At 52.6% G+C, this 11,322-nt stretch overlaps 2 protein-coding genes across 2 annotated transcripts; one reads left to right on the top strand and one right to left on the bottom strand.

Moving 5' to 3' along the window:
* Positions 1–1,190: 1,190 nt before the first annotated feature.
* Positions 1,191–2,624, bottom strand: LOC120710710 (putative Peroxidase 48). The gene is made up of 2 exons (XM_039996306.1): positions 1,801–2,624; positions 1,191–1,697 (listed from the first exon to the last, which is right to left on the bottom strand). Exons 1-2 carry the CDS (start codon positions 2,606–2,608, stop codon positions 1,273–1,275), a joined length of 1,233 nt encoding a protein of 410 aa, XP_039852240.1. The 5' UTR covers positions 2,609–2,624; the 3' UTR covers positions 1,191–1,272.
* A 7,074-nt stretch (positions 2,625–9,698) lies between these two features.
* LOC120707821 (cytidine deaminase 1-like) lies at positions 9,699–11,078 on the top strand. The gene has a single exon (XM_039992835.1). The coding sequence runs from the start codon at positions 9,845–9,847 to the stop codon at positions 10,781–10,783; it is 939 nt and encodes a 312-aa protein (XP_039848769.1). The 5' UTR covers positions 9,699–9,844; the 3' UTR covers positions 10,784–11,078.
* Positions 11,079–11,322: the final 244 nt, after the last annotated feature.

Here is an 11,322-nt window from a genome sequence, read left to right as displayed (position 1 = left end):
TGTTTTGAACTCAACCCGGCCACCCGGGGGGTCGCTGGTCGCTGCCCGCGCCCTGGTTTTCCGGGGCTGGCCGGGGCGCTGATGCGTCGCCGCTCTGCTGCCCTCGCGTTGGGCGGCCAGTGGCCTTGGCCGGCCGGGGTTGGGGTTGGGCTCACTGGCGCGCCGCCCGGCGCCGCGCGCGCTCTGGCGTTCACTGGCTGGTAAGGCTGCGGTGAAGCTTGAAACATGGGGTGTGGCTCGCCAAGAATAGCAGCGCTCTACCTGCAGCCCTGCTAACTTGGGACTTGCGAGTTGTACAAGGAGCGAGCTAGTGTGTCCAGGAGCGTCCACTCCGATTCGAGAGGGGAATAGGGGACGAAGAAAATAAACTCTCCCTCCAGTTCTCCAGCACTGGCAGCATTGCGCTGGAGCACAAGATGCTGAAGAGAGAGATTGCGCGGAAGTCCGCACTTTCTTGTGCCGTGTGAGTTCAGCGCTATGCAAGGCGGAGAGAGAGACCGAGAGAGACTCTAGCCCAAGTCATGCTGCTGGAATACGCTTGTCCGTTTGCTCCCTACACCAAAGTCATGGACTTCCCTGCCTCAAAAGGCGAGCCATCCATTGTTTCGTCAGAGCAAAAAGCGTACCGAAAGTATTCTGGAGAGTCAGCACGGAGCGAGAATTAATGCGATCGAGATGCAATTGTGCTCCGCTATCTTTCGAAAAGAAAAAAGCAATTGTGCTCCGCTAGAGGTATCTGAACCTTGTACGTTTTGTCATGTGTACACAGGCATTCTGATTCGGGTCCTTCTGATTCAGAGGCATTAACCACCTGTCTTGCCGTTGGTAAGCGGCTGCTGTGTTTCTGTTTCGGATGGTGTGAGCAGGTAAAAAGGAGCAACGAAGCAGCAGCCCACGATCATCTCGTCAGCCCAGACTGCAAGCTGAACATTTCCAATAGACCAATAGACAGCCACCCTCTCGAAAAGCTTGGCCCAACCCGCGCCTCATGCTGAACTGGGCCAGGCCATATGCAGCAAATGGCCCTCTCCTCGGCCCAACATACTTGCTCTTGCTCTGTAGAAAGAAGTTCAAAAGTTTCGCCTTTTTTTTTAACAAAACACATTTTTCTGAAAGAAAAAAATTCCGTTTTGGGGGGGAAATGGATTTTTTTTGGCTTTCTGTACAAACACAACAGTCAGGATAATTACTGTTCATAATATCATTGCAGTGGTCACTAGTCGGTGGGAGCATGTGTTGTGTATAGGCTCATAAAATGCACAGTCATGCGGTTCAGTTCTCTTCGACGGGCTTCGAGCAGCTGATCCGCAACTGCCCGTCCGATCCGGTCAGCGGCGCGATCGCCGACAGCTTGACCATGGCGTGCGCGAAGTCCTCGCGGAACACCTCCTCGCCGCGCGCCCCGGACGCGTACACGCGCACCCACCGCACGGTGCTCCCGGCCGTGAGCTGCTGGTCCGCGCGCAGGATGCCTCGCCCCTCCAGCAGCTCCGCGTAGTAGTGCGCGCCGAAGCCCACCTCCCGGCCCTGCCGGTAGTACCCCATCTCCATCGGCGCGCCGCCGTCGCCGCCGCACACCGCCCGCATCTCGCCGACCATGTCCGGGTCGATGGAGTCGTCCGGCGCGCCGGTCCCGGCGAAGTTGTAGATCCTGTCCGTGAAGAACCTGCACCGCACCTTCCCGATGCTGTGCGCTCCTGTGAGAGCGAAAGGCGTCAGCGTACGAGACTACTTCAGGCGGCCAAGGGGGCTCAAATTGGCAGACATGGTGCCGTGCAGAGTTGCAGACCGCAGGCAGACCTAAGAGAGCGACGGTCTCGCGCTCGGTGAAGCCGCGGCGCGCGAACGCGTCGAGCGTCATGGCGTAGGTGGCGTTCGGGGCCGGGATGTTCCCGGCCACCGCCGCTTCGTAGTAGAAGCTCGCGGTGCTGTCGCGGCGGCCGGTGAGCACAGGGTAGGTAGGCCCTCCCACCAGGACGAGGCTGTCCCGCGCGGCGAGGGCCAGGATGTCCGCGCAGGAGACGGTCCCGGGGCACGCCGCCTCCACCCGCTGCTTGATCGCCTCGACGGCGCCGAAGCCTCGCAGCGACTTGTTCGGGCCCGCGTCCCGCTCCGACCTGCGGCCGCCGACGCGGTCCAGGAGCACCGAGGCGTCGCAGCCCTGCACGCGGCGTCCAGGAGGAGACGGCATCTTGGCGTGTGCGCGCGTGAGCATCGCGGGTAACAGAAACAGCAACACGACGAGGAAGCCGGGCACAGGCCGGACACGGGGTTTGTTCGGACGTACGTGGATGAAGCAGTCGTGAAAGAAGAGGCGGACGAGCGCGGCGGCGACGTTGGAGTCCGCGTGGTAAAGCCTGCGCACCGTGGACGACACGATCTCCTCGGCGTCCGGGCACGTCTCGTCGTAGAACCCGAACACCAGCCCGCGCGGCCGCGTCTCCGGGAAGGTGAAGGAGAAGGAGGACGAGTCGTCGCCGCTGTCCTCGTAGTCTTCAAGCGAGAGCACGGCGGCGGACCTGGTGGCGTCGGAACGGGGATCACCGTTGCACAGGACGATGGAGACGGCAAGCAAGCAAAGCGCTCCCCGCGCGAGAGGTCCTAACATCTCTTCTTGTACTGGTGACGAGTGACGATGGTGCATTTCTCAGGTCGTTGAGTCGTTGGGGTATGCCAAGTGAACGTGAGGATTTAAAATGACGCGGGAAGTATCTTAATGGGCCGTTTGCCGGGGGAATTTCGTTGGGAAAATTCGATTCATGCCACCACAACTCCGTGAAATTGGGTGTCATGTTGAAAATCATGCCACTCAATGGCATGATTTTCAACATGAGATCCAATTTCAAGAAATTGGAGTAGCATGAATCCAACTGACCCAATTTCGTTCACCTGTTGCGCTTCGTGCATTGCTCCTCATTGATTGTACAGCCCAGAACGTGATTGAGAATAGGAGTGTTTTCTTGTCGATTATGTCTGTGTTTTTTTGGGGGAAAGATAATGTCTGTTGTACTAGCAACCACGTAAACTCTAGAAAACCAATCGAAAATTAAGCAGGTTTCTCTGTGTCAGTTGACTGAAATCTCGATTTCATTCAGTTGGCCGGCCGTGTTCATGTTCACATGGCGCTGGGGAGGGTTCTTTTTTTTGGGGGGGGGGGGGGGGGGGGGGGGGGGGGGGGGGGGGGCTGCCGCGATGTGCCACTGTCAGTGTCAGGAGGGGGATTGTTTGGATGATGCAGGACTAGTGGTATATCAAAAAAGTTACACTTCCACGGCACTATAGATCTAACGGCTGCTGACTCATTTTTATTCTGCTTCCAGAATGCCATAAAGAAATGGTACTGGAACAAGAGGCAAGAAATGTGATACCATCCGACCTATGTGTTTGCAGCCAATCAGCGAGCAGTTCGACTAAAATCAATTTAAAGATACCAATGCGTAAGATGCCAAGCATCTCGAGCAGTTGACAGGGGAAAATATCATGACGCTAATACTGTATAACCGAGTAGAGAAAATGCCATTTTTTTCTAGAAAGTGCAGTTGGGTTCTTTTAGATAAGTCCTTATCATGAATGCTATTTAGTCCATCCGCAGTTTACCAAAAGAGGTTGGTCTAAAAAAAAGTTCCGGCAGAGGGCTAGCAATCGCGACCCCAGAACCGATCATGTGCTTAGTGCTCAATACTCTTGTTCGTCCGGATAGAAAGCGCGAAGTGACAGGGGTCTGATCTGCACGCGCGCTGCGCCACAATTCCAGATACTCCCGCACGGCCGCACCCGGCCGGTGGTGCAGTGGTGCCCACCGGTCAGTGCCACCGAGTACCAGTGGCACCGAGTACCTCTGCTTCCAAGCTCCTCCGTTCCTCCGCGTGACGTCCGCCCTGCGCACATCTGAAAGTGACCGGGTGCTCTACACTAAAAAAAGAGGGGTGAATTAGGTACAATTAAAATTTTAATCTATGGCTCCAACTAGTTTGTACAAAACTAAAACTAAAACAAGCTATCTAGATGTGCAACTACGGTTCATCTTAGTGTGAAACCCTCATCCCAAAAGAGTTTTGCAACATATAGCCAATCCTAGCAAGATACTGCACTAAGAAAATAAAGGCACATAAGTTGTAATATGAAATACGAAAACTTAAAGGGAGGGATGAGAGAAAGCAAACTCTCGACACGAGGATTTATCCCGTGGTTCGGTTTGCCACAAAGATGCACCTACGTCCACGTTGTTGAAGCACTCACTAAGAGTATCGCTTCCCGGCAATCAAGCATTTTCTGTGAACACAATCACGGTCACCATGATCCCGATCTTTACTAAGGGTGATTGCCCACGAAGGAGGTGTCTCTGTCCCCACACAATATCGTCGACGCCGCTCCACACCAAGTCGGAGGGTCGTTGACTTGCCGGCGAGCCACCAATTACTCCAAGGGGCCGGCGCACCGTAATACAAGTGTGGTTCACTCTAGAACCATCCACAAGGATCTCAATCTTGCTTGTTCACTCACTCAAGAGCTAATCTAGCACTCACACTTTACAAAATTAGTGCTAAAACCTAAGGATATGATTAATAAGCTCTTGTATGACTTGTAGGTGTTCTTGGGTGTGTATGAGATGTCTTGGGACTCCAGCAATCTCAAAATGGCCGGGGTGAGGTGTATATATAGGCCACTAACTCAAGAGAGCCGTTACTAGCCGTTGGTCAGTTTTCTGCGTAGGCATCGGAACTTCCGGTGCATAGGGCATCGGTTCTTCCGGTCATTCTGCGCTCTGAAGTAGCCGTTGGCCTCTCTGATACTGCTGCAGCAACTTCAGGTACCATCGGATGAACCGATGCTATAGCGTCGGAACTTCATATAGACGTTACACCTTGCTGACGTCATTGCACCGACGCATTGCTCCGATGGCCATCGGTTCATCCGGTGCTGAAGGCTTGGCTGCTGCACGCTTGACATCGTCTCTGGAACATGGTACATCGATTGCACCGATGCCTCTGAATGGACCGTCGGTTCAACCGGTGCTACACTCTTTCTGCAGTTGATCTTCCCTTGATCTCCAGAGGCTCTCAGACTTGCACCGATGACAGGGCGTCGGATCTTTCGACAACCATCGGATGCACCGATGCTTATGCATCGGTTAAACCGGTGTCTCTATTTTCTGCCGAACTTGTCCAATGCATCGCAGCGATCAATTGGATCCTTCAGATTTATTCTATCTCTGGATTTCCACTATGCTTTGACATCTCTACGGCGAAATGGACTTGTCATCTTGATGGTGGATTGGATTTGGCGTCTCGACGATATATTGGACATTGCGTCTTGATGATAAATTAGACATGTTGACTCATATCCATGGGACCTAAAAACTCCTACAAGTGTGATCTCACAAACTCATTAGTCCCATTAATTATGTTATCACTCAATCACCAAAATCACAAACAATGATTAAATGGGGCCATGTTACTTACAACGTCTCGAGTCGAATCGCAGCCGGCACCTCGCGCGGCCGCGGGTGGTCCTGCTGAGTTTATGCTAGGCACGGCAACACGGAGGGGTCGCGGCATAGGCTGAAGGGCCGGACGGAACGCGGCGTGGTCCGGTCGATCGGCGTATCTTTAGCATCAAATCCAAGATCAAGCAGGAAAGAGAGTGAGAGAATCAAGTTGAGAGCAAGAACTTATCCACCGCAGCAAGGGGAACGGCTCGTCTACTCAGCGGAGATAAGCATGAATATTTTTGTGCGATCTCGTCTCTCTCTGCACGCTCGATGCATGACGCAACGCACCCCTCAAGTTACCATTCCGTCTTGGCTCAGGGCCTCAGGCCACTTCAGGAATCAGGGGCGGGATCCGATGTCCACGGGAGGGAAAAGCATTAAGAAAAGGGATCCCTTAAGAAAAGCTAGCCAAGGAATCGTGTGGCCATCAAGTTGTGATTCTGATACAAGGCGCAAATGCCTTTGTGCACAGACAGACCAACCTTCGGATGACCAAATGCTCCGCAAAATTAGGCTTGAGAATTTGCCTCTAGTGAAGAGGATATTTTCTTCAATCCTTGTGTTTGGCGCACAACCCGAGCCACACGATCACACTCAGACTATTCGGTCGTGCCAGACCGGCTCAAAACGCCTCGACCGGTCAGACCATCTGGTCATACCGGTCAGATCGGTTTCTGCCAATTTTGATCGTCAATACTTAGTAACTAATTTTAGATTTCTATTCGATAACAAGGATATGCATATGCACGTACACCACGAGACACATGTCTCTAGCCTCCTATCGTATGTCTGAAGACTGCAGAAAATTTGTGGGTGCTCGAATATGAAACTTGAGTGAAGCCACACCACGTCTTCGCCACCCACCATACTACTAGTATACTACTCCATGCGGAAAGTACTTTCTGGCCAATTTAACTGACATCCAAAGCTGCCGCTAATCTTGACGTAGCACGGGCGAGGATTCTTGATGGGAATTGCTGCATCACCGCATGAGACCCATGGAGGAAAGGAAACTAAAATGAAATTACCACTGTCGTTGACAGCTACGGAGCTCAAGATAGGATTCTGGTATCGCCTTCTGAAATGACTTGTCCGCTGATTAAAACTCGATCTGCGGCGCGAAAGCTGAACGGGGGGAAGAAAAAGCAGAAGACATCGAAGTAGTCTTGTTTGGGATTATGGTAAACCCCACGTTGCTCTTCCACACACTTTCCTCCCTACCTTTATTTATCTCCTGCTTTTCCCCACCAGGTCAGTGGCCATTTTCTTAGAAATGATTGATTGAACTTGACCCCAACAACTTTCGATAGCTATCAAGAACAATTGTTTATCTTTATCAGGAAAAGGTCTTTTCTTTTTGTTTATTGTGTACTGGCTATTAAAGAAATACTTCAAATCAAAACCATTATTCAGTTGGCCCCAAGTCGATCTCAATCTATCATTAGACTATCCAAACATTATACCAAGATCGGTGTTTATTGGATTCAGTCTTCTTTTTATAGTGGGCCATTAAGGAAATACTTCAACTTTAAAAAACCATTAGTATTCAGCTGTCCGAAGTCGACCTCTGCCTATGGTGATAATACTGTCCCAACATCATACCATTGGAGGAAAAAAAATCTACAGAGTAGAAGACAGCTACAGGAGCAGGGTTTGAAATATTGGTCGATTATCGCGATTATCGACAAATTTTACCGATACCGATGACCACTGATATTGGTAATCGATAGAAATTTTGATGAATTTCGATACCAAATTCAAAATTTTAAAAAAAATTATAAAAAATTCTAGAAAAAACTACAGCTTCTCCTTAGTATAGAATGATAGAATATGATGAAAACAAACACTATTTACTTAGTCAAAGCAAAGTTCATTGATAAAAACCGCTATAGACCGTTACACTACAGGGCCACTTGTACCATTTTGGTATGGGTATACCTCTAACCCTAACCCCCCCCCACAAATCTTGTCTATGGGACACGTGCCCGAAGGATATCATTTACATATCAGTCTTCCTGTTGCATATGGAATAACTGAAACGCAGGTATGTATCGCTTTTATGAGTTCTTATTCATTTTGTGTTCCCCTCTCACCAGATTTATCTCAATATATAGGAGCAATATTATGGGTATCACACACAAGAGGAAGAGACTCAAGAATGAAGATTTTGATGTGTTAGAATTCATTCATGCACAAGCAATGCACATCATCATGATTCTTTAATGGATTTGCTTGAAACTTGTGTATATTTATGTTACATGGACATTATCCTTTCTATGAGCTATTTAATATGAGGTTTGTATGGATTATGCGCTATGTTATTTATATGGACTGCGCGCTATGTCATTTATAATATATCTAAGTGATTAGTAATATTTATATATATTTTATATGGATGCAAGATATATTTATATGTATTTTTTATTACAAAGAATATATTTATCGGTGTTTTCTTTCGATGTTCCATCGATAAACGTCGATTATCGTCGATAAGTATCGATTTTCGATTTTTTGAATTTGCCTTTGTTTACCAGTCGATAAGTGTCGATTTTCATCGATAATCAATCGATTATCGATACCGATGGGTCCTGATAAATACCTTATCGATGATATAGTAAACCCTGTACAGGAGTAGCTACTCTGCAACAAGGAGCGTCAGCTCTCGCTCTTGTGATCCCCAGACAGGTCACAGTTCACACCTACGGAAGCAGCCAAGTTCAACTCCAATCCAAAGTCCAAAACAAAAGCAGCCAGTACAGCTGTCAGCTGTGCTTGTGCAACCACCAACCGATCCAAATCCAGGCCCCGTTCTGGCGTTGTGTTCATCAATCAGATCAGAAACCATCGAGCCCCAACATAGCTGAGCCAGCCCAGATGCATTGCTCTGCTGCCGTACTGGCCACTTAACCACAGTGGCAGCACGCACCAGCCGTCTCCAAGCACGGGCCGCCGCCGGCCACTGCTTCGGTGCGCTCCCTTTGCGCGCGGGGCTAAGCAACCCGTGCCGCAAATCCCCGCCCCGCTACGTGCTCGGTTGCTTGCTCCGGGCTCCGGCCTCCGGCCTCCGGGCGGGGCCTCCTCTCCCCCGTCAGCTCAGTGCGAGTCCGATGCACGCCTCACTGGCCTTTTCTCTAGTATGTGCCTCGAGGAGCAGAGGCGCCGAGGGGTCCCCGTCGCGCGTCGCCTTTCCTGGAAAGCGCGCGTCCTCCTCCGCCCCCCCGGCGAAGGGACGAGCGCCACAAAGACGAAGAGCTCTCGAGTTCAACGCCCACGGCCTAACTGGCTAACTCGGAGCACACCGTCTGACCACAAGCCCGATCCACTAGCGTCGGCGTAGCGTGACGGTCCGGCCGGCCGGATCTCGCACGCGACGGCGAGACGGCAGCGCGATCGGATCTGATCGGGGTCTGGACGCCTCGGACGGGTGGCCTCGCAACTTCGCAAGTCGCACGATGGCTTGCGTTACCGTCTCTACGGCAAACAAGAAATAATAATAATTTAATCACCGGAACGTGAATCACACGAGGCGGCCAGGCCGACCCAGACGCGCGGCACACCGATAAAACACGAGACACCATTAACAAAGTGCATAATTGGGACCGACGGCCGGTACGTGCCAAACCGCTCCGTCAACGTCGTCCGCGCGCCCAAGAGCCGCGCACTCGTTGGTTCACAAGGGGAAAGGGCCGCGAAGGCGACGTCTCCAAGTAGAGCCGCCGTGCGTTTCTCGTGGGGCACAGGCTGGGTGGGCGGTAGCGAGATGGATCACCGTTTGGATCGTACCGTATTATATGATAAACATAACATCATCGGTCAAAATTGACCAATAATTGGAAACATTTTTGATGCATTACCGAAAGGTTCGAGAGAGTAGCTGTGATTGTATTCCGCCGCTGCCTGTCAGGAATGGATGGCTTCAGATCAATCAAACCAATTGAATTTTGGTGGCATGCGGTGATTTCCCCCCAACTCATTCATATCAAGCACTTGTTTATCGTCATCTGGCAACCATATCATCTCGGCTAGACGGCTACCAACGTGGCAGAGTTGTCAGATTGCACTGTGACACGTCGAACGCAACCTTGCGGTGGCCATTTGTCAGTGTCCATCGCTTTCATTTCCAAAGCAGAGCGCAGAAGTGAGAAAAAAAAGAGTCGAAAAAGAAATAAACGAGACACTTGCTGCGTCCTTTATAAATAGCCTCGCACCAGAGCCAGTAAAGCCCCCCTCTCTCTCTTCTCCTCTCCTCCACACTTCGAGGAAACGTCCAAGCAGTTCCTCATTAGGAGGCTAAACGCGATTAGTAGGTAGCGAATCGACTACTAATAGCCTAGTTAGAGTCGGATCTCAGCAATGGGGGAGGAGCAGGTGGCGCCGAGGCCGGAGGCCGCGGCGGCGGAGCTGACGGGGTTCGTCATGAGCGCCGAGGAGGCCGAGCGCGCCGCGGCGGCGGCCGGCGTGGCCACCGTGCAGGACCTGCTGCCGCTGCTGGTGCCGTCCGCGATGAAGCGGGCGGTCGTCCCGATCTCGCGGTTCCCCGTCGGCGCCGTGGGGCTGGGCGCCAGCGGCCGCGTCTACGTCGGGGTCAACCTCGAGTTCCGCGGCCTCCCGCTGTGCCACACCGTCCACGCGGAGCAGTTCCTCGTCGCCAACGCGGCCGCCGCGGGGGAGTCGGCGCTGCGCGCCGTCGCCGTCTCCCACATGCCCTGCGGCCACTGCCGCCAGTTCCTGCAGGAGATCCGCGGAGCCTCTGGCATCCAGATCCTCGTGACCACCGAAGCCGAGGAAGGCTGCGCGCCCGAGTGGCGCACGGTGGCGTCCCTCCTCCTCCGCCCCTTCGGGCCCCACGACCTCCTCCCCGCGGACGTGCCCCTCGTCCTCGAGCCGCACGACAACCCCTTGGGCGACCCCGTCCCCGCGGTCGCCAATGGCTTCGCCGCCGGCGACCTGGAGGCGCGCCTGAGGGAGGCTGCGGAGGCGGCCGCGCGGGCGTCGCACGCGCCGTACAGCGAGTGCCCGTCGGGATTCGCGGTGGCGGACGGCGACGGCAGGATCTACGCCGGGGGCTGCCTGGAGTCCGCGGCCTACAACCCGACGCTGGGTCCCGTCCAGGCGGCCATCATTGCGATGGTGGCAGCCGGAGGAGGCTCCGCCGGGGACGTGGCGGCGGCGGCGCTCGTGGAGAAGGAGCGGGCGGCGGTGGCGCAGGAGACGACGGCCAGGATCTTCCTGGGTGCCGTGGCCCCACATGCCAGCCTCCACGTGTACAACTACAGGCCGTCCGATGCGTGAGGAGCCCCGTCGAGACCTTGTGGCGGTGGGGAGGGCAGGACGTGAGATGGGATCGAGATAATGTTCATAAGAAATGATTTAAGAATAAGATGAGAAAACAAATCCTGTGCAGTTGGGTGAGCTGTTACTTCCACATGGCGCTGGGCTATTGGCTAGCAGGCCTGGGAACTGGGGCCTACAGCCTACTTGCTCAGAGTGATTAGTGTTCTTCTATTGTCATGTGTGTTAATAATAGATGTATTTACATGGCACAAATCTATACTTGCCTTGCAAGCTATGCATCCCTTTTGCTTCACGTTCTCCCTTGGTACGGTGTAAGTCCGTCCTACTGTTATGTGTTGGAACTTTGCATGATTTGCATGATTTGCTCGCCATGGACTAGTGGCTTATGACTTAGAAATCGGTAGTCAGCAGGCCCGGTCCTGAGTTTTTATTGGCCCGGGGCGGAACTAAAAGAGGGGCCCCATAATAATACTATAAACTAATAGTAACAATAACAGCAGTAGTAATAAAACACTTCAATATATCCAAGGCAATAT

Source organism: Panicum virgatum, chromosome 5K (genome assembly GCF_016808335.1).
Source record: "Panicum virgatum strain AP13 chromosome 5K, P.virgatum_v5, whole genome shotgun sequence".
Classification (NCBI taxonomy): domain Eukaryota; kingdom Viridiplantae; phylum Streptophyta; class Magnoliopsida; order Poales; family Poaceae; genus Panicum; species Panicum virgatum.
Note: the sequence above shows the minus strand (reverse complement) of the source record. Positions and strands in the feature narration are given on the sequence as shown.

Coding starts and splice junctions, on each gene's coding strand:
- LOC120710710 (XM_039996306.1), bottom strand. CDS start 2,608: ATGTTAGGACCTCTCGCGCGGGGAGCGCTTTGCTTGCTTGCCGTCTCC. Junction 1,698..1,800: donor CGAGACCGTCGCTCTCTTAG/GTCTGCCTGCGG, acceptor TCGCTCTCACAG/GAGCGCACAGCATCGGGAAG.
- LOC120707821 (XM_039992835.1), top strand. CDS start 9,845: ATGGGGGAGGAGCAGGTGGCGCCGAGGCCGGAGGCCGCGGCGGCGGAG.